Source organism: Sceloporus occidentalis, unplaced genomic scaffold (assembly GCF_023333645.1).
Source record: "Sceloporus occidentalis isolate IW3139 unplaced genomic scaffold, rSceOcc1.0.p SCAF_5, whole genome shotgun sequence".
Lineage (NCBI taxonomy): Eukaryota > Metazoa > Chordata > Lepidosauria > Squamata > Phrynosomatidae > Sceloporus > Sceloporus occidentalis.
Window position 1 is genome coordinate 140,865,044 of NW_028316985.1, and position 24,237 is coordinate 140,889,280.

At 38.3% G+C, this 24,237-nt stretch overlaps 1 protein-coding gene across 8 annotated transcripts in view; it reads right to left on the reverse strand.

The window, feature by feature from the left end:
* The window catches only part of ARFIP1 (ARF interacting protein 1), a 62,665-nt gene that overhangs the window by 6,290 nt on the left and 32,138 nt on the right, over positions 1–24,237 (reverse strand). For 7 of the 8 annotated variants that reach the window (XM_089525674.1, XM_089525671.1, XM_089525670.1 and 4 more), the window contains 6 exons: positions 22,880–22,988; positions 22,268–22,363; positions 17,340–17,452; positions 10,126–10,347; positions 8,905–9,062; positions 6,953–7,127 (listed from right to left, as the gene is read on the reverse strand). In XM_089525674.1, the coding sequence (XP_089381800.1) occupies positions 6,953–7,127; positions 8,905–9,062; positions 10,126–10,347; positions 17,340–17,452; positions 22,268–22,363; positions 22,880–22,988 (873 nt within the window). The remainder of the gene's footprint in view (positions 1–6,952; positions 7,128–8,904; positions 9,063–10,125; positions 10,348–17,339; positions 17,453–22,267; positions 22,364–22,879; positions 22,989–24,237) is intronic. The other variant, XM_089525676.1, reaches the window with a different exon arrangement.

Genomic DNA, 24,237 nt, shown 5'->3' on the forward strand with positions numbered 1-24,237 from the left:
TTAACAGCAAACAGGAATAATAAGGTATGGTTGCTTAATCTGTGAGTTACATACTAAAACCACATCTACAAAACTAATTTTTCCAAGCATATGGAACAGACTAAATCTAAAAATATCTTCAGATATGCTTTTGAGTGCAGTAGATTTATGGTGTCAAGGTTTTTTTTAGCAAAAAATCCATCAGAAGACTGCAAAGATTTTTAAATGGCAAGTTCGGTTGAACTTGTAGCAGCAACTGAAATAAATGTGTGCATGCATACGGGTTATCTGTGACAAAAATCATGTGTAAGTCTCATTGTTTTCAATATCTAACACTTTAAAACCACCATCCTTCAGAAAATACAAAGCTTAGTATAAATTCAGCATATTAAGGAAGGAAACTATATGCACCATCATCCCCTGCCAGCCACCTAAGATCAACACAGAGCAAAAACAGGATATTGCAAAACAATCCACTCTCTTTGATCCTCCCAAAGGGTAAGTAAACTACCCTGCACTGCACTGTCTGTAATAAAATATAGTTAAGGACAAAGTTTTGCAATCTAGAAACCCGTGAAATTATTTTCAGGTAATTTTTTATATTCATCCTCTTTTGTTTTCTCACCAAACAGGGTCAGACATAATGTTAAAGGATGATTTAGTATTCTGACTATTATATAAAAATAATTTCATTGACTTCTAGATTGCAAAACTTTGTCATTTACTGTATGTTATTGAATACAAAACAGTGCAAAATGCTTCTATATACCTATATGATTGAATTTTCAAATATCAATTATTCCTTCTTCTATTCTTGCAAATTACCAAACCCCTCCCACGTCTTCAGCCTTCCCCGACAGCCCCCAACTTTTGAAAAAATATGGAACAGCATTCAATCATATGTATGCTACATTCAGACCATGGTGCCATGGTACAAACACAGAGGACTCAATCCAATGCAACAACTCACAGGAGCACTGGTACTTTTTTTCTCCTTCCCTCAACACCTTGTAGTGCTGAAAAGTTGTCCTGGTTGAGAAATTCCCTGACAGCAGGTTTCAAGGCCCACAGAAAGGCTGTGGGAGCAAACAGCAATTGCTTAAAATTTCCTCTACTATCATTCTGTGACATATAAAGGATCCCACCAGCATATTCTCAAATATCCACACTACATTCAAGCTGGAGCATGAATTGGGTTATATTCCATTTTATATTTCTGTGATTAGTCATAGAAATGAGTTGTGAAAGCACTAAATTCCATGGGAGCAACTTACTATGGGTAGAGATTCCAACTAGCATAGAGACTTTAGTAGATGGAAACAATTTGCTTGTTTGGTCATCTATGCACTCAGATTGCCACTTCCTGTCCCTCAGGTATTCATCCTCTTTTGTGTTCTCTCTGAACTGAGTCAGAGATAATGTTAAAGGAAGGCTTAGCATTATAGTTATGATTCTTCACGTATTTGCCTATGTATTCTCATTCATATAATTTAGTTCTAATACTTTGATACTAATTAGTTTTAATAAACAATGTTAAAACAATTCAAAATTCAGAAATTGTAAACTGCAAGTTTATTGTTATTTCTATTGTTGTTGTTATTCCTTAGGTGGTAATTGGGTGTTGAGAGGATATTACTTTTTTAAAGACAAAAAAAAAATAAAAATCCTTTAACACACTTTAAAATAACATTCCAGGCTTTGGGAGTAGTTTTCTTTTTCTTTTCTTTTTTGAGGTATGTGTGTGTGGAGGGACACCAGTTTGTGTGCCAGCAGCGCATGTATACTTTGTGGGCTCTCTCCAAACCTAGCAGGATCTTCCAGAACTGCCACAGATTGCCTCACTTGAAAATTTATACCAAACGTTTGGAATATAGTCATTTTAGAATCTCTCATGCTTGCTGCTGCAAATTTGCTGAGATCTGCAAATGTGCAGATATGGGTGGTTACATTTAATGAAGCACAATCTGTGCAAATACACACTAGGCCAGTATAACAGGTAGTTCTACCAACTTTGAAGAGCTCTTGACAACTTGCAGACACTTACTTGTGTGCTATTTCACTACAGTTTTTTATTCATTGTTAAGGGAGCAAAGATATCAACTTATCTTAATATCTGAAGAGTTGACAAACCACCTTTCCCCCAGGGGACCTATGAAGTCATTGTGACAGAAGTCAAAAGAAAATCAACTTTAGAATAGCTGAAACTCAAATTTCTATTTGCTGAAAATGAAGTGAAGGAGATGTGTTGCATTTTATGGTAACAGATGACCATTTGCAAAATAGGGAAATCATGATTATTTGCCATGACAAGGTTTCAAAATGTTCCTTCTTTTTCTTCCTCCCTTCAACCCCACATATCAGTTGTGGCTTCTATACAGTCTCTGCACATGTACTGTGCCATGATTTAATACAAACATGTGGCCCCATGAAAAAGTTATCTGGATGGTTAATAATAAACAAAAACAGTTTAAATAAAAAATAGACCTTAAAATGATAAAATTAAAGGAAACATAAAATGCAAGTACAAATAGTTTCACAGCAATTCCCTGATAAAGAGCAAATATTTAAAAGCAAGGAGCCCAGAGTAAATGAATGTAAAGGGTCTGGGTGAACTGCAAGATCTTCATCCGGTACACAACAGACTACAGTGATTGTGTCTGGCAAACCTTTACCAGGAAGTACAAAAGCTGCAGCAGGGTCATTAGACATAGCAGGCAAAAGTCACATATGGTCTAATAATCATCCTCTATAAGGTTATTATACCATATAAAAAGGTAAGGTTTTCCCTTGACAAGATTGTCTAGCCATGTCCAACTGTAGGGGCCGATGATCATCTCTGTTATTAAGCCGAAAAGCCAGTGTTGTCAAAGACAACTCTGTGATCATGCTAATTATCCTCTAATAAAACAACTGGATGAAAAAATAACCCCTGACTGCAAACTGATTCTTCAGGGGACTATGATTTCATTTGACCATCATGCATCACATGTATGAACCACTAACCAAAACATGTGTCTGGACTGACTGAACAGACTTCCTCTGTCATCATCTAGTCTATTACCATTACAAAAGCACAGGCAGCCATGTCTGTGTCGAACTATCATATGACACAAACCTGGGTGTTATCTGCATTCAGGTTACATCTCAAGACAAAATCTCTATATGACCTCTCCCAGAAACAGCCTGTTGTACAATCTCAAAGCATTAATGGTGAACGTTGAGCAGTAACCTCCCAGCACCATCTTTTGAAATGGTCATCTAAGAAGTAGCAGAATCACTGCCAAGTGGTGTCTTTCGCAACCAACCAAAATAGCCTACCCAGAAGGGTACAGTGATTAATAGCATTAAAAGCTTCTTAGGTGTCCAGGAAAATCAACAGGGTCACACTCCCCTTATTGTGACACTTTGTAAGATGACCAAGACAATTTGCCCTCAAACCAGTTCTGAATCCAAAAACAAATTGAGGGCTTATAGTAATTAGTTTCTGCTAAGAGTGAGGGGATTTGAGCAGTCATCACATGTTGTTAATGTAGACTGGGTTCATCATAGCTTTAAAAAAATATAGAAGAATATTCTCACATTCAGTGGGACATTTCTATTGAGGCTGCTATCCCCTCTGTGATAAACTGAAGAAGATATGAATGGCACAGTTGGCTGGATTTGATGAAGTATTGTATATATTCGACTATACACCGACCTCATGTATAAGTTGAAGGCAGGTTTTGGGGCCCAAATTATGTATTTTGGTATGACCCGTAGATAAATTGAAGATAAAATTTAAGGACATGTAACAAAGGATGTAAAGGATGAAGCCAAGGAAAGCGATTCCAAATTTACAAAATGCCAGCAGGCATAAATTTTTCTGCTTACCCTAAAGGCTGGATGGATAAGGAGGAAACTACTACCATCATTTTCCAGCCAGAAGTGATGCCACATTAGAGAAAGTAGAGGCGGTTGATGCTTCTTTTATGGACTATGCTCTCACGTTTTGCTACTTTACTCAGAGAAGGGGATGGTGCCTTTTTTGATAATGAGTTAACATACAGTACTTACATTGACCCATGGATAAGCTGACCCAGGTTTTTGGGGGTCAATTTTGTGACTAAAATTTCTATACATGAGTATATACAGTAAATTGTATTTTCTTTAGGCTTCATTAATTTAAGATCATCTAACGCAATGCGATTGTAGGCTGCATCAATAGAAATATAGTGTTTAGATCAAGGGAAGTAATAGTGCCATTGTATCCTGCTTTGGTCAGGCCCCAACTGGAATACTGTGTCCCGTTCTGGGCACCACAATTCAAAAAGGATGTTGAGAAACTGGAGCATGTCCAAAGGAGGGTGACTAAAATAGTAAAGGGTATGGAAACCATGCCCTATAAGGAATGACTTGGGGAGCTGGGGATGTTTAGCCTGGATAAGAGAAGGTTAAAAGGTGATATAATAGCCCTGTTTAAATAATTGATGGGATGTCATAATGAGTAGGGAGGAAGCTTGTTTTCTGCTGTCCCAGAGAACAGGACCCGGAACAATGGATGCAAGCTACAAGAGAAGAGATTCCACCTCAACATTAGGAAGAACTTCTTTACTGTAAGGGCTGTTCGATAGTGGGACACACTCCCTCCGAGACTGGTGGAATCTCCTTCCTTGGAGGTATTTAAACAGAGGCTGGATGGTCATCTGTTGGGTATGCTTTGATTGAGAGTTTCTGCATGGCTGGTGGCTGGACTGGATAGCCCTTGTGGTCTCTTCCAACTCTATATGTCTGTTGCATAACACATATTTAGACAAAATACTCTTATTTGGTTAGAAAAGTGTCTCCAACAGCAGTAGAACTGGAATGTAATAATGGTAACCCATGTACATGGACCAATTTTCTTAAACTGAAGGCTCTGATTTCTTAGTACACCCTATGCCAGAAAAGGAAATCTTAAATTATGTTTTGGGCTATACTGTACACACTGAAATGAATCAAGTAGAATTACAACCCCTTTCTCCTTATTTCATCAGACAAAATGATTGCTCTGGAATCTACTATCCATGTTTCTGCCTCACTTTCCTTTGCAGTACTATTATTGATAGCTTTGGTGAACTATCATTACAATTTTGATAGACTGTTATCTATGGCAGAAGCGAAAACTTTTGCCTTTGAATCTGCAGCTTAGCACCCCAAATTACTTGCAGTATTCCAGGTTTTCCCTTTCCTAAATTGTGAATTTCTACATTTCTTCAGTCCTTTCATATGAACTCAAAAGGATCCTTATGAATAGCAGGGTGCATTATCAATTCCTACTTCTATTTTGCTAAATATAATACTGTAACCGTTTTTGTACAGCACACCAAAGGGGGAAAAACACATTGTGGATTAAAAGAAACAATCAGCCTACTGAAATCAGTGGGAAGTAAGTTAATCACAGCAAAAGAAGTCTCCCTGATTTCAAAACATTACTTAGGCCCCATTCTCACTAGCCCATTTGCTCTGGATAGAACTGGGTAGATCTGGATGCCTCCATACCGAATCAGCCCAGTTACAAGTGCCCACTACCCTTTACCTTGTTCGGGGCAATTTGCCACTCTGAAGTTCACATTTGCAGTACCACTTTAAAATGGAGCCTCCTTTGTTGTCAATCAAATTCACTTCCGCTATCGTCAAAGGTGACATATCCTACAGCCATTGGCCAACCGAATGGGTGTTTTCCCCCCTCCTTTAAAAAAAAAAAAACTGGCAGCAGTGTGCGCACATTCTGTCAATTTGTCAAATTTAAAAACCTCCAGGTGTGTTGTGTGTATTTGGGTCATTACAGATTATGGCACCCCTAAATCCTGGGATTTTCTTGGCAAGATTGGTTCTGAGGAGATTTGCCATTGCCTTTACCCTGAGGTTGAGTGTGTGTGACTCCCCCAAAGTCATGGGTTTCCACAGCCTTCCTCTAGCTTCTCCTTTGCTTCCAGCCCAGCATTTCCTCCTCTTTGGAACCTCTTTCCTTCCCTTCGCTTCCAGCCCAATGCCATTTCCGAAGCCCTTGCCTCCTCCCCGGACGCCAGCCTCTTCCCTTCCCTTCCATCCCAAAGCATTCGCATAATCTGTCACAATAATAATAATAACAAATGTCGCTTGCAGGAGAGGCCACCTGAATGCCATCTCTGCATCCTCTTTCTTTGCTTTCCCTCTGATTGCCACCCCAGAATGCCGTCTCTCCTTACATACACATATGTAGCAAAAGCAGTCACACATTGTATCAGTTTGCCAAATTGAAAGGAAATATTTGTAACATTTGTATTGTAGCATTTGCATATTCTGTCACACACACAAAAAATAATTTTTTAAAAAATGCCACTTGCAAAGTGACCTGCTGTGCCGGCAGCAAGCAAACGAAAGGGAAATGTAGCACAAGCAGACACGTTCTATCAATATGTATCAACCTGTAGTACAAGCATTCGCATAATCTGTCAAAAATAAAATTACAAAAAAGAGAGAGAGAGAGAGAGAGAGAGAGAGAGAGAGAGAGAAAGCTGCCTGCGAGAGGGGAGGCATGTTCCATTCTCTGCCCTCCCTCTGACCTAAATCCATCCCCTGAACCTGACCAGATCATGACCAGGGCCAAGTTCACATTTGCTGGTAGCAGGGAAGAAATGGGTTTTCCTAAAAGACACGGAAAATAATCCACTTTCGGAAAAACCGCTCTAAGGGGGATTTGACCTGGATTAGGTGTGCAAAACCCTAATTCTGATGTGTTTAAACCAGTGCCAATGGGAACTTCCGACTTTTAATCTGGGTTACAATTTGGTACAAAAGGTAGTCTGAATGGCCCCTTAGTTCTCACCACAATTCAAGTAGTGTTAAAAAAAATAAGCATGATAGATTTCTTGTTACCTAAAAATCAAATTAGATTACACAATGAATTTTACCTCAAGTTGAATTTTGAGCAGCCAATAAGTTATACAACATATATGAAGATGCAGGTCCTTACCTTGTTCTCCTCCAAAAACTTCAATTTAACTGATACATCACTACGCATTTTGTCATATTTCTCTTTATGAATCTGGAATAACTGTTGTGATTGCTCAATCTTTGGTAAGGTATTTGCATCACGTGGGCCAAGATTCAGTTCTTCTAGATCAGTGCGATAAGCATCATATTCAATCCTTAGAAGAAAGAGTTAATACAATCTGTAGAGAGCCATGGCAACACCTAGCCTAAGCATATACTTTATAACAATACCTTACTGTTTTTAAAAGCTAGAGGTAATACCCTAATCTGAGTACACAATAGGGACTGAAATAGTCATGTAAGTACCAGGCTAATTTGGAAAGGACCAACTGAATTTCCAAAGTTGAACTATTCCGATCTAAATATAATTATGGAGAAAAGGATCACCCCTCCTTCTTGACCCCTTCTATTCTAAATCTGAGTCTCTTATGGATATTTGACATAGAAAGGAGGACAGGAGTAGTAAGATACATTTCCACCATGGTTAAAATAGTTAGATAAGCAAACCAAAATATTTCCACTCCTGTGCTTCGCAAAAATTGGCCACTATGTTGGAAGCCTCAACAATAGAGTTCATGTAATAGTCTGTTTGTAAAAGAACAGACAGTGGGCTCCTTCCTGTCTCTTTTTGCACAGAGAATGTCTAGAACATGACTGCTACAGACTTCATTCAATAGTTGAATAAACCAAGATTCACATTTTTAAAACTCATCTCAGCCACCTCATTGCCACAAAAATTCTTTCAGCATTATTAAAACTGTTAATAATTTAACAAATAGTTATTATTAAAATAATATCCCTATTTTGTACCACAGATCTCTACCTTCTCCTTCAAATGTGAGTATCTTCACTTTCGTGTATACAGTAGCACTGTAGGGTACAACTGAACCATTTTAACCTACGATAATCAATTCAATGTTCAAGCCAATAGATAAAATTGAATATACTCTGTTGTAAACCATATGATTTCAAACTCCCTATTGTAAACTTGAAATGTTTAGTTTAATCACCATCAGAATGTAAAAAGCTAATGGTAACATTGTGTATAAGCCATCTACATAAAAGTAATTTATTTCACAGGAAGAACGTTCTTTGCAGTTCTCACATCAGCTGCCATTCTCAAAGAGAAAAGCCACTTTAATAATGAACAGAAGATTGCTGATTCAATAATAGGAAGAGACCTGCCACAGCAGAGGAGGGAACCATGTGGCCCACCAGAGATTATACAAATAAAATGACTATCATCCACAGCTAAAACAGGAAATGATAGAAAATGCTGGGAGCTGCCATGCAACAACATCTGAAGGGTAGCATGATTCTCACTCCTATACTGCAGGGAACTCTAGGTTCCCTGATTCCCTCATTCCTCCCGTGGCCCCATCTTAGTGATGGTTGAGGATCAACAGAGGGATATCAGGGTTTTTAGTTTTAATTGCTGTTTTTATGCTTGATATTGTGTTTTTAATATGTTATACTATTTAATATTGTCTTAAGGGGGGGAGGGATAAAGGGTTTTTAATTGTCATATTTTATATTTTACTGTTGTTAACCGCCCGGATTGGTTTGCCAGAGGGCGGTATACAAATAAATATTATTATTATTATTATTAGGAAAAAAGCTTTGGTTCCATAACATGGGTCCCTCATATGGTTCTAAATATAACTGTTAGGATTATAGCATTTATATGTAGGATTTAAATCTGTCTTTGTAGACAATGGGCTTGATCCAGATTAATCACACTTACAACAGAACCATCCAAGTCCATTTGATTTTATTTAATCTTGGATATTAATGGATCTGTTCCAATTATGGTTATATCTGAAACCAAGCATATGTCTGCATGTGATCTAAACTGAAATTTCAACAAGTGATAAGGTTATTTCTCAAAGCTATATACTTTTAAAAGATAGTAAACAGTGGCTACATCATTACCTGGCACTTTCATACTGCTTCACAGTCAGTAATGTGTCTTCGATAGTCTTATTTACCAAAGTGTTCACACTGGCAATAAAAAAATTAATTGCTCCAAGGAGAGTTTCACCATTTTTAGCAAGAAGTTTCTGAGTATCTGCATTGTATCCAAATTCCTCCTGTTAAACAGAATGGAAATACAATTGTTACTGAGTGTCAACCCACTATAGTAACACAATTACGCTCACCTTAAAACTGCCAGTGCAAATAACTTGATCTTCAATCAGTTGCGCTCAAAGTGTCTTCACCATTTAAAAGGCTTGCAACAGCACCTTTCCACATACATGATTTTAAGTATAGCATACATATTTTTTCTTTGATATAAGATGTACAGAACCATCTCCTTGCTTTGGAAAAACAACACTCCTAAAAGGAATACTATACAATCTGCCCTTGCCTTACGCAGGGAATCCGCTCTGGACACCCCCCCATGTAATGCAAAAAGCATGTATGCTTGAGCCCCATTAGATATAATGGGGTTTTTATGCTGCGGGTGCACGCGCCATTCCCCCATCCTCCCAGCAGCTTCTGTGTAAGGTGGCAGCCACCTATAATGAGCCCGCATATGGGGCAGGCTCACTGTATATACTCATGTATAAGTCTAGAAATTTTAACCAAAAAATTAACCCCAAAAAACTAAGCTGACTTATCTACGAGTTAATGTAAGTACACTGTACTTTGACTCTTATAAAAAAGGAATCATTTCCTGCTGAAAGGCAAAAGTGTTAACTTTCCTGGAAGCACTGACCCCTCTCTACTCCCTCATCCATCCAGCCTTTGGTGTGAGCACAAACAGTTATGCCTACTGGAATTTTGTAATTTTTTTTGACATTGTTTTCTTTTGTTTCATCCTTTAGATCCTTTGTTACATGAGTCTAAATTTATCCTCAGGTCATATCAAAATCCCCAATTTTGACTCCGGAATCTGCCCTCGACTTATACATGAGGTTGACTTATAGTCTAGTATATATGGTATATTCAGTCCTATACTAACAATATTACAAGTATTAAAACTGGCAGAGATTAACTAATGTTAGTGTTCAAATGCAAGCCAAGAACTCAATCCTGTTATATTTTGATAATTCTACCAGACATTTCCAATACAATTTTAGCCATTTTCACTGTGACGATTTCCAATGAACCTGTAAACAGACTATTTTTCTAATGCAAACAAAGTCTTACATGGAGTTCTAGTGATTTCAAACTCAGGTCTGCAAATGCATCTCCAAGCTGTCGTTGGGTATGCACCATCTGGAAAAGCTGAGTTGACAAGGTCTGTGCCAGCTTCAAGACATTCTCATACTTTTTTTTGTTATCCCGTAGAATTTCAATTTGTGCTTCCAATTCTAGATCTACTGTTCGTGAGCCTCGGCCAAGTTTTTCAGAGATAATTTGACGAGTACACTGCATAGTGTGCAAAACAAAATTTAAAATGATTAAGATTACAATTAAGTGTATGTTCCTTGTACTCAGTACAGCATATAATGATACTGTAATGTCCACCAGTTAAAATATACTAAATTTACCTGCTTGGCATCTTCAAACACCTTTCCAAATACTGACTATTTCAGTGAGGAGATTAATTTGTGCTCAAAAAGAAGTTGTGTGGTCAAAATCATACTGATATAATACTGACAGCAGTTTTTATTATTACTCACAAAGAAGTCTTAAAACTACCTTTATTCTGTTTGAAATATAATGAAGTGTTTGACTATGAAAGAGCAAAATGTTGTGGAATTAAGATCCCTACTAAAATCAAGTCCAAACATGAAAGGGGAGAAAGTGAAGCCCCTTCTCTGAGGAAAAAGAATTGGGTCCCAGGAATGGACAGTCCTGACTGTACTCTAAGGCACAGCTTACTGTATGTTATTTGATATGGTGGACCACCAAACCCTGCTCCGTCATGCCACAGACCCTGTACCATATTTATGCCATGTTATTATGGCATTTGTTTCATTTTTTGGAAACTGACAGCAGGACCAGAAGCTTATGGTACTGGCCTGCACACCACCCCTTCATGTAACACTGCTCAAAAGCCATCTCCATGACAAATATTTTAGCATAAAAGATTCATTTTACATTTAAAATATGCTTAGGGATGGGGTGGACTCACTACAGCGAATACAGTCAAGCCCAAATTCTCTTCCCCAACAAGATTCTAGGCTTCTTGCTTTCCCTTTGCCTCTCCTTCCCTTCCCATCCCAGCTGACAGAGGAGTTGTGCTGACATCTCCTAACCCACTTTCCCAGTCTGTGACTCTAGAAGAGTGGTGCAGATTGTCCTGTTCCAGGTGCTATCTATAACCCTCCATTCCTGGACTTCTCCCTACTTGAGGACCCAGGGATAGCTGTGTATAGACATCCTCTTTTAAAAATCATGTTTTGCTTAATTAGACTGTATTCTAGAAGAATGGTTCAAAACTCACCTTTAGCAAAACAAGCAAACAAAAAACAACCTGCAATGTTAAACACAAGTATGTACAGTTGCCCCTCCTTCCTTGCAGACTTGAGATCCGTGTTCTTGATTATACACAGAGGGACAACCTCCATTATCCTCAATGGGGCACGCCCCCGTGGCACACGCCCTGCACATGCTTGCGGGGGCACACCCAATTCAAGTCTACGGGGCTTGGATAAGTGTGAGTCTCCATTTTTGCAGGGAGTGCGGAATGGATCCCCAGCAAAAACAGAGGGATAACTGTATTTTGAATAATAGAGCTCAGATTTCAGTTGCTATTACAATGAAGCAGGCTATGAAAATGCTTTGCAGTGGTGGTTGTGAGCAGAATCTGGAGCTATACATGGTAATCTGAATGGAATAACATTTTAAGGAACAAGCTATTAACTTAGTAAGCATGTGACTGAAGATTTACATCATAAATAACAATTACTTTTTCCTATTTGTGAAAATAATCCTTTTAGCAAGCAAAATGGGTCTTTCCTACAAAAGAGAACAAGTGTATTTTCCTGGCTAAAGGGAAAATGTCATTTTGGGTTATTTCTGCTATGTAGAGGTTTCGGGGGGGGGGGGGGGGGAAGGAGCTCATTAAAAAGATTAACTCATCCTGAAAAATGGAGAACAGATGACTTTAGTGTTAGTCCCTTTTTAAGAGCACTTTAAGTCAGAATGCTGTAACAAAGCTGATCAGTATTCTAAAGAGCCAAGCAGATACCAGAAAGAATGCACAAAGATTTCTTGTTCCTCACTTGCACAGCTAACCCTCTTCAAAAGCTAAAAGCTGCTTGATTCATGTAATAGCTAATGTAATGCTCCTCATGTTCAGGAAAGAAGAGATAAATATAAACCTATTCCTCTCACATGAGTGGACATAGTTGTCCCCAATCTCCTCCCTCTTCAACTGCTTCTTGCTTATGGAAGAAATGCAATCTGTGAGAAATGCAATCCCTATCTAGTGCCAGTGTAATGGTAACTTTACTTATATGCAGTCTCATTTTCATAGATGCTAGAACCTGCCCATGCTTCAGAATGACAGTTAGGTTACCACCCTAATCCTTTCTTGCCTTGACACGTGGGTATGAGCAAAAGCACATGCCATATGAATTTCTTACCCTAACAAGCTAAGCATTTGCCTCTCCAATAATAACGTCTTATTTTTTATTTGTACAGCCTAAATATGTGAATAGGATTACTGGTGCAGTACAGCATATGTACACTAGATCCTTATCCTTTGAGGCTAATTAAAATGGCCCCAAAAGGGTGTAGTCAATGTCCCCTTATAAGGCAGAGCTTCAACATACTTAAAGGAAACAGCTGTAAGACCTCTGTTAAAAACCCGTCCTTGAATCCATGTTGTTTAACTTTTGGCCAGTGTTCAACATTTTGGGGCAATGTACTGGAATGGGTAGTGGCCCCAGCTCCAATCTATTTCAATCTTTTAGGTCTGGTTGTGGGATGGAGACAGCTTTCATCATCTCAGTAAATGATCTTCACTGGAAATTGAATAAGGCAAGTGTGTCCCTGTTGGACCTCTTACCAGTTTTTGCTTTCTGGGCTGCCTTTCTGGGGTGGGACTTAGAAGCACTTTTACAGTGGCTCCATTCCTTCCTGGAGGGGATGAACCCGAAAGATGTGGAGAGAATTCCCATGTGACTTTTTGTCTGTTGGACAAGACAAAGTACTCCCTGAAGGTTCTATCTTGTCTCCCATGCACATGAAAGCACTGGTAGAGGCTGTCTGGAAGTTAGGGGTTCAGTTCCACTAGTATTCAGACGATTCCTAACTTTGTTTTTCCTTTATACTAAGCTTTAGTGAAGTTGTTTTGATTTTAAATCAATAATGGACTGGAAAGGGACAAACAAATTGAAGGTTAACCTAGATAAGACAGAGGTTGAAACAGATACATGAACACATAGAGATTCAGTCAATGCTGGAGGAAATTAACTCTCTCCTCCTGACACACATTTACTGTTTGGATGTACTCATGGATTCAGTCTTGAGCCTGGAGTCCCAGTTTTTTGTGATTACTAGGAATACTTTTGCACAGTTAAAGCTAACATGCTAACTATGCCTGATGTCAGATCTGGTCATAGTGATAAATGCCTTAATTACGTCCCCTTTGGATTACTGAAACATGCTTTGAGATGCCTTTGAAAATTGTTTGGAAATATCAACTGGTCTAAAGAGCATACAACTTCCTTGTTACACAGCTACAAAGGCTACTTGTTTGTTTCTGGGCAAAATCTGAAGCACAGTTTATTACAAAGCTATATACAGCTTGCGTCCAGGATATCTGACAGATCACATTTTCCCACATGAGTCTGGGCTTTGAGATTTTCAGGAGATAACGCTCTCTCCATCTCATTGTCTTCATAAGCATGTCTATTGGAGACATAAGACAAGGCTTTCTCAGTGGCTACCCCTAGATTCTGGAGCTCCCTTTCAGTGGAGATTAGAACAGCCCCCTAATTGCTTTCCTTACACCAGTTGGCAAAGACTTTTTTATTCCAATAGGTTTTCAAGAAATAAGTGTGTGTAGGTTTTTTGTGGGTTTTTTGGACTATGAGGTCGTGTTCTAGAAGAGTTTATTCCTGACATTTTGCCAGCAGCTATGGCTGACATCTTTAAAGAATGCTGGAATTTCACAGATGCCGGCCATGAAAGGCTTCGATTTCACATTGGACATCTCTATGGGGAGAAACTATTCCAAGACACCCAGAGACTGGAAAAACTTTGGAACAGGAGAGCACATCTACTCTGCTCACTAGCCTTCCTGCTATGCTGCAGAGACACAGATACCATACCATACTTTCTCACAGCAAAAAGGACCTTAAAATCCCCACAGGCCAACCGTATCTACAACCGAATGGAACATGCACTGTTATGGGAAAGAATACACACCACCCACAAAGAACTGGCAAACACAGAAAAGGAGATGCTATCATTCCACCTCAGCATCAGTCAAAAAATGAACATCCAAGCCTGGGACAAAATTGGCAGCCTCACCTACAGAAAAATGGAAAAAGATATGGCAGACCACACTGAAAGACAGAAACAAAAATTCAACAAGTGTCACAAGCATCAGCTGAAACCCTCACTGGACACATCAAGAATCATTATCGATCTGACAGAGTGGCAACTTTCAAAAGAAAAAACATCCATTCTGGCCAAAAGAGGCAACTTTGCAGTTACCATCACCAGTTGAGGACATCATTGCCCAGGTTGAATCCACCCTCCACCATCTCCCAGAGGAGGAAACGGAAGAGATAGGAGAAACAGCAACGGGAAACCACCATCCATTAACATAACCAAAAAAGAAAAAGAAAAAACCATCAAGGACCTCAATTCACACCCAGAAATCATCATTCTCCCAGCACACAAAGGCAATGCCACAGTAATCACTGAAACAGAACAATATAAACAAAAAATCAAGGAACTCCTGGATCTTGCAATATACAAAAAATTGAAACAAGACCTGACCAACAAAATCACCAGGAAAATGAACACCTTGATCAAAAACTCCTAATTCCGAAAAACCACATGCCAAAATTTATCCAAATCTGAGGCTCTCCCTCCAAGATTGTATGGACTTCCCAAGATCCACAAGGATTCCATTCCACTCATTAAATAAATGGATGCCCTGTAGGCCTTGCCATCCAACAACAAGACAATACACAGATTAACATGCACATCGCCTCCTTTCAACCAGTCAGCTACAGCTGCTGGTGAAATGTCAGGAATAAACTCTTCTAGATCTCAGCATCATACCCTGAAAATATCCCCCCCCCCAAAAAAAAAAAACTTCATGCCGGCCATGAAAGCCTTCAACTTCACAATAAATATGTGCTTTTTAAAATAAGGGAATGAATCTAATCATATGAAATCCGAATTCTGGTGGCACACTGGTTAAATACCGGCACTGCAACCAAAACATTGTGAGTTCAGTCCTGCAGGGCTCCAGGTTGACTCAACTTTCAATCCTTTTGTAGGTCCATAAAATGAGTACCCAGCTTGTTGGGGCCAATTAGCCAATACATTGTAAACCGTTCACAGAGTGCTCAGCACTATAAAGTGACATAGAAATACAAGTGTCATTGCTATTGCTAACTACAAAGGTTTTATTGTGATATTAAAAATTGATTTAATCCAGTGATACTCTGACATGGCTCTCAGTCACGTATGCACTATGAAATGTAGACAGACTGCACGATTATTCATAGCATACTGCTTTGACTCTTTACAGTGTACTTGCATTTATTCAATATAACCTTTCCCTCATTCGTTGTTGAAACAGGAACTAAATTGCACCAATCTAATATAAGTGTGTTGAAGTAAGCATGTAGCTTGTTCTCCCATGATATGTCAGTTGCTATATGGGAGGCACATAGGGTTGAAGACAAAACAAACTGAATCTGTTCCATGACATATTTGTGAATGGTGTGGAAAAGCCTGTTTAGTTTCTCCATGCGAGTGTATACGGTATATACTCGTCTATAAGTTGAAAAATGAATACCAAAATATTGACCTCCAAATCCAATATACAGCTCAATACGATAATCCTGCTCAGAAAGTTCCTAAAAGAAGTCCCACCGACCACTCCAATTTCCTTATTTTGGCAGCGCTGCCCAGTCAAGAAGAGTCTGTGTGTGTGTGTTTGTTGCTGGTTTGCTAGAGAGATTCAAAAGTCCTGCTGCATTCGCAAGGAAAGGAGGTGTGTTTGTTTGTTTGTGTGTGTGTGTGTGTGTGTGTGTGTGTGTGTTGCTGGTTTGCTAGGGAGATTCAAAGGTCCTGCTGGATTTGCACAGAAAGGAGCCGCGTTTCTGTATAGTGCGTGTGTTTGTTGCTGGTTTGCTAGAGAGATTCCAAAGACCCACTGCACTTGCAAGGAGAGAGTGTGCATGTGATGACTGGTGCTTCACTGATGCTCTTGCTTTGTCCTTTATATCCTTTGTTACATGCCCCTAAATTGCACCCTCGATTTATCCATGGATCATATAAAAATTCATAATTTTGGCCACAAAACCTGACCTCGACTTATATGTGAGGTTGACTTATACACGAGTATATATGCTATATATGAGATATGACTCCTTGCCATGAGAAAGGTGTATCTTGTTAACTACCATAGGTATCTGAACAAGAAATTCACTGGTGGCTAGCTATACAGTATATTCTTGAGTTTTTCTATTTTCCAGGTTGAAACTGACATGGTCACTGTTTATGGAATACAGAAAATAATTATACCAGATAAGCAAAATATCATTCAGAAGTTTTTTGTATTTTTAATTACAGGTATATATGCAGTTGTAGGAGCAATCTGAACGAGTGAGGGATTCTTGTCACAGTAAGGAATGATTTTTTTCCTGATTAAGGGAGTGGCATTAACCTTGCTGAGAACCTGCTGCAAGATGACATGAAAATCTCCACCCTGATCACAAAGCAGCTCCATAGACAAACAAATTACCTCTTGGCTTGCAATCTGAAATCCTGACTATAAGACATACCATAAACAGAAATAACTATGAAACTCAATTAGTGATGCAAATTCTCACCAAATTCAGCAGTTCTGTTAGGAGACAACCATTTTGAATGTCTCCACTGTTGTTTTTATCTACTTAGTTTCAGTACAGTTATATGGGTGCATGAAAACATATGTCCTATGGGTAGCTTAAAGAAATCACAGCATTAGTGAATATCCCACTTTAAGGCAATCAAGCTCACCCAGTACTCAAAATAAGCTTAGAGAAATAAACTTGAAAAAACATTATGTTCCTTATCACTGTTTCAAAAACCTCTCTTTCCCCACCCCCAAAAGTCATTGTGACAAAAGATTAAGTTTTTAAAACCCATGCCAGTCTCTCAGCCTTCAAATTCTGGTAAAATGCCAAATCCTTTTACATGTGATATACCACAACTACAACAATGAAGCCAATACAAACCTTGTAAGTGTTCAGACTCCATCTTCTTACAAGCTCTAGTTTTTCCATTGCTGGATTCTTTGTCTCCTCTGCTAGAACAACTGGTCCACTTTTTTGTTGCATTCCTACATTGCCTGTTTAAGCCATATGTAAGAAATCAAGTCCAAACATTAAGTAGCTGACTTCAGCAGCTGAATTAAACAAAAGGCTATGAATAAAAGTATTTTCAGTTTAACTCTAAAAGGTATAGCTCATTCATCTTTGTGTTACTATTATACTAATGATTGTTCAGGCATTTGTTTTTAAGTTAGTATTACTAATAATTTGGAGCTCTTAATTAAATAGCTTTAAAATATTCTGATTCTCTTGAACTAGCAGGTTGGTAGAAAATTCTATAGAGCCGACCCAATTCATTAATGCATTTGACAGGTAATTATTCACAGTATAAAACTGGAAAAATTGTTCCAATACACAATTTACCAAAACTGAATGGGATAAAACACAGGTAGGATTTTCCCAGACATTATTATATTTTATATCTATATTTATAAAAAATCCCAGGAATATGTTTCACTAGTATTCACATGAATAGTAACCCTTTCAAATCTCACCACAACAACCACAGCTGCAAACCTAAGCATATTTAATTGGGAGCAAATGCTATCAAGCTCAGTGGGAGTTGCTTCACAATTAAGAGGCATTGTATCAATTTGCAAGAGTACTTCTGCCTGTTTTATCTAGCAACATCTTCTCATTTAGGAAAAAAAAGTTCCATCAGGAATGAGAACAGACTTCCCCATGACTAAGACACAATGAAGGGTAGAAATAGATCCACCTGACTATTAATTACTATTTTTGCAGTTAACTATTGCAGTAAGTGCAAAGTCTACCTCATAGATGCTTTATGCTGTCAATGGAACAGTGGCATTTCTCACTCTCCAATCCCATCTTACTTCTACAGCACCTCACTCACAATTTCAGAAAGAGGTTACTCAGGAAACTTCAAATTTATTAAAAATGAGAATTCTTTTTAATATCTCTGCAGTTGCCAGTGTTAAACCTTTTAAATATGAAGCAGGCACCTACTAAATCTCACAACATGACATGCTGGGAACTTGCAATTGTGTCAGATGCCTACGTTATGCCTACTATGTGTTTTATGTACATTATTCATCTCCCCTTTCAGGTGCTCTTACGTGTAGTAAGGTATATGTGAAGTAGTCCTGAGTAAGCCCACAGAGCTTCAGAAAGTGGGGACTTTTCTTCTGGCCCAAGGAATCACATGTCAAAGATAGACATCACTTTTGAATGTGAATAGGTTAATAGTAAATGGCCACCCTCTTCTCTTACTCACACATTCACACAAAACAGAAATAGGGACTAAAACGTCACCAGTACAACCTTCCCTACAGTTGCACTCCCATGCAAGGTTGGAAACAGTGAAATACTTCTTTCAAAAAAGAGTCTTGTGGCCTCATTTGATCTTCCCCACCCACTGATCCCTATGATGAAATTTATATTTGAAACACGTCTTTGATGTCAATGAAATACATTTAATTCTATTAATGCTAAACCTGGTATTATGAGAGAATCAGAATACTTTAAGTAAGGGAAGCAGAGCTCAGCCGGGGAGGTTCCATAGGCCTGAGGTTCCCAGCTAATTTTAGTGACTACTGCAAAGACACAGCAATGCATAGAAGAGAGAAAAACTGCATTCAGATCAACCAGAAAGCTTTTTCAGAGATCATATAGTCATCATTCTTTAGGGTGTTCAAAAGTAATATGTTTCAGTGTAGCCTACCACCACAAAAATTAAGACTCTTAATACATTTCAAAAATTAAGACCCTCAAATCAAGAGATAAAGTGGAATCCATTCATGTAAACAGGTTAGTAGAAGAATCTCAAACAAAACAATGAATTCAAAATGGCCACCATTACCATGCTGTAATTAGTTCACATATATGTAGGGAATTCTTCCCTCACTTTTTCAAGTTCATTCTTATTACAAATATCCATTAGATTCTAATGGTTCTCAAACTTCCTAATGCTGTGACTCTTTAATATAGTTCCTCGTGTTGTGGTGACCCCCGCAACCATAAAATTCGGTTCTTAAAACCATCAGAAATATCTGTTTTCCTATGGTCTTAGGCGACCCCTGTGAAAGGGTCATTCAAACCCCAAAAGGAATTGCGACCCACAGGTTGTGAACTGCTGCATTAGAAAGATCCAGAAAAAGGCAAAACACTGAAGCCTGAGTTGATTGTTGCAGTGTTGCAGAGTCTACCTAAATGGCCAATTCCTCTCCCCTGAAGGCATTGGGACGGGGTGGTGGTGTTGCTATTCCTCTACCCTTGGCAGCTTCTTGCTATGGAATTTCACAGAGTGCTCTTCTATCTTCTATGCTATTTGATATCTGCATGAAGCTCCTAGGAGAGGTTGTAAAGAGATCTCACCAATATGTGCATGACACCCAGAAACTTCTCTCCTGTTCATCAAAGCCAAGTGAGGCACTGGCTGTTATGAATCAGTGCCTGGGTGTGGTAATGGACTGAATGGCCAGAAAACTGAGACTTAATCCAGACAAGAGGAAAGTACGGTACTGTATTGTTAATGGGTGGATTCTTTGCCCAGCTGAATAAGGTCTGACCTCTTTTGTAAGGGATGCACTCTTTTTAAAGCTGGCTCACTCACTCTGATTCTCCCCAGATATTTTAGAGTACAACTTCTGTCTTTCCAGGACACTGGCCATTCTAGTTGGATCTGATGCATATATAGGACACCAAGTTGGAGAAAGCTACCCTAAAAGAAAATGTTTTTAGCTGGGAAGTACTCTTGGATTTAGCATTTACTGGGGATATAGGTGGTCATGGTGATTTGGAGTGCCTATTAGCTTAGACTGATATGCTAAGTATGACCTGTGTAAAAAGAGATAACCAAGAAAAGATTGGATAAGTGAAAAATGTTAAAACTGAGACTATCTTTGAAAACACTTGGAAATTTTCTTAGTCCAAGATAAGGCAGCAAAACGGTTGACAGAATCTGACTGACAGAATACTTATTTTAAGAAATCCATTTTAGATCCAAAGACAAAATGTGGACATTAACTTTCAAAGGCCTGAACAGCATGGAGTCAAGTTACTCAAAATATCACTTCTGTCCACGTATATCCATGTAAAGCCTAAGATCTACAGTACTTGGTTCCCCTGGCCAAAGTAGGAATAGTGCATGGATTCTAGGGTTTTTCACTATTTACCTTTTGATTTGCTCTTGGCTTACCTGGGGTTTTATATATATTTTTAGTCCCAATGCTTTCAAATAAAACTAGTTCTAAACTATTTTAAAAATTAACAGATGTATTACTTGTTACTGGGTTTGTTTGAGATTTAATTTTTCTTGTACTTTCAAAATTTTATGGTTTTATACTTTTTAATTTAATTTTGGTGGGTAAACTACCTACTTGAAAATCACATTAGGAAGCGACTTGAGGGCGCACCATCATCAGAACAACTTGTGGTCTCTTCCAACTCTATGAACAAAGCCACTTGCTAAACTGTCATTAGTGAACAGTAATAAAATGTTTTAAATAAATAACAAGTAATGTTAAAAACAAACAAACTGCAGAATATCTCTGAAACATACAGTGGGTCCTTACCCATGAGGGTTTGGTTCTGGAGGCCCTTGCAGGGAGAAAAACACAAGAGCTCAAGCCTATATTAGTCAATAGATGGCGATGGGCACATACTGTCATTGGTTATATATAGGACAGGGCAACCTGCAGAAGCTTTAATCTGTGGGTGGTTAACCCATCAATATATGAGGTCCATTGTATTTGTGATCCATGATGTTCTACTTCACAACAATGCTTGAAACAATGCTTGTTAACATCAGAATTAATTGGCAGTATTAATTCTTGCTTGTGAGATCATTTTTATATGCTGGATACATCTTATTAAAAAGCATGCTAACCTATAATTTAAATTTTTCAAATGTTTTCTAAGTACTATGAAATAACTCAATAAAGTTACAATTTCACTATAATCAAAGCATGAACAATTTTTTTAAAAAACCCATCATTTTACAGTGCGCCCTTCTTTTACACGGGGATCCATTCTGGACCCCCACCACGTAAGGAAAACTTGCGTAAGCTCGAGCCCCATTAGAAGTAATGGGATTTGTGCCTGCGGTGCGCCCCATTATTTCTTCCGGGGTGCGCCAGGGTTTTTTCCGACACAGCTTTCAGCGTATGATGGAAATTGCATAAGGTGCACCCGCATATGATGCGGGCACACTGTATTTCCAAATATGCAGACTTTGAATGGCTGCAAAGTATAATCTTTTTATATCAAGCAGCTAGCACAACAGTTCAGTGCACAACGTTGTATGACCTTTGACAATATCTTTACCATTCTAGCCATGCAAGATAGATACAGTTTAAAACCTCAGGTGCATTCAGAAGTTTTTTACAATGCTGACTGCTGACAACTTCTATAAATATCGCCATATGTGATGTCTGGAAAAGAGCTATGCAAGTGACCAAGGAAATACTCAATATTTTGAGAGTAACAGGCACCTAGATGGGACTGTTTTGCTCAGTTTCCAGTAACCCTTTCGTAGTTTCATCAAAAAAAATATATCCAGTTAAAACAGGGTATTAAATGTGATTATTACTTAGTAAGATACCAAGGTTAAATACAAATTTAATGTCTGATTTGTAATTTTTTATATTTTATTTTCTTGATGAGGATATTGATTAGACCATGCTTAATATAGGAGGAAGACAGTATGCAGAACGAAAAAGACATCCATTACTTTGCCAAGCGACAGGACCATGAAAAAGCTGATGCTATACTTAGTCACAGAAAGGAAAGTAATCACAAGTCAAGTAACTGTATGCCAACTTGTTAGTATTATATTAGCAAGGGTGTTATCTGCTTCAACCTCCGAATACCTTTCGGAATAATTAAATCACTCCCTTGTCCAGCCAGTCTGCTAGCTGCTGCATTGCTGGGTGATATAACAGGTGATATAGGTAGTGATGAGGGACCTGAAAATGGGACATACACCATGAACATACATCTTTATAGAACCAATACATTTCCTACCTATAAAATATTTGAGGAACCAGAATGAAAACTTGTATGCATGTTTATGGCTGCTTCGAACAAAGGCTATTGCCACCAAATAGAGGCTGTTATTTGTAAAGATGGGAAGGCCCAGAATTTTTTTTAAAAAAGCTCTTTAAAAAACAGGAAAAAATTCTGACAAAAATGGGAAAAAAAGTTTCTCCCATTTTTTTCCCCAGGCCTTCACAGCTCTTCTTTGTAACAAACCACTTTGTTTATACTGACTAAATCCCAACTATTGTTTTCCACAAAATAGCCTTAGAACTCTGCTGTTTATCATAAAAAAATTTAGTGAAAGACTTGCCAATGCACGCATTCTTTTGTTGAAGTAATTGTTTACACATCACTAACAACAATGTATGTTATATAGAATCCTTTATCAAACAGTAACATATTTTTTTTAGTAATATGCAATGTTCATGATTAAATTTTATTACCTTGAAAAGGTCCAGCTTCAATGATGCCCTCTTTAGTACTGTCAAAGCCATGTGATGTAATCTGAGTTTCAGACAAACCAAGTCCAGCTGGTAGGGACCGCTTCAAGTCCTTAGAAATATTGGAATAAAATGGAATATTCATGTAAAGATCCCAGATGAGGGAACATTTAGGCATAACTACAATCCTTCAAACTCATCTTGAACAATGCATTCTATTTCCTAGAATCTACTTTATGGTGTCATAATGTTCTGTTTTGATGACTTCACAGAATATATTTTTGCAGGTTGCACTACAGGCTTCGCGTACACTGGTGAACCAGACACTAATTTGAGAAAGAGCATTGTAAGTTAGAAAACACTTGCAAACGTAATTCCTTCTTTCTATGGCTTTTCCATAAAAACTAAGTTGGATCATAACAATAATGAGTAGACACTCAAAGCAATAATTCATAGTGGGAACTCTTCTGTTGTCCTTGTCCTAATCAGTAAATACTGAGCAATATTATTTATTTTGGCATATTATCGATCATATATATCATATGTTTTTCAGTGTTAGTGTGGGAGTGAACAACATGATGGGGAAATGCAGGGCCCATCATTTTCCAGTATTTGCTATTCTGGCTATTAATTATGGTGTCTGCAGTCTAATAATACATGCAGGATTACCTATTGCCCACCTCTGAGCCTCAGAGTCCTGAGGAGTGCTGCGAAGTTGTATGATTTCCACAACTGGCATTAAAGAAGCTTGCCAAAACAACATAAAAATAAGCAGCATGCTAGCAAAACTGGTATGAAGTACAATTAATAATTATTCAACACTCTAGCACCCAACTCAGAATGGCCAATTGTAATAAGGCCAGAATTAAATGGAGCTTTAGAAAAGATTCAAATTGGGTCCTATCAGCACATCTGAGGTTTCCCTACCATCCCCCCACCCCTTGAGTAAGTAAAGGGACAGTATCAGCGGCCTCAAAAGACTTCACATATTGCCATGGAAGTATCCAGCATTTTCAAGGCCTCTATTATCCAACCTTTCCATTATTTACCTCCTTTTTAAAGGTAAGGGTATGGAAACCAAGATTACTGTCAATGAGCTGAGCATTCTCAAGTTAAACCTAGAGTTCAGGGATCTGGACCCATTTCAAAATGCGTTCAATGGCAAACAGGTTGCCTTTTCAATCACTAGTGCTGCAATCTAAGCTCTGCCATTACTTTGACTTCTTAACACTATTACAAACAATGTTTTCGGTTTGGTTTTTGCTTTTCTTTGGGTTTTTTTTTTTTTTGTTTTGTTTTTGTTTTTTTGCAATGTACTGGTTTGTTGTTACCCACAGGAGCCTTAAAATTTAAATGCTTCC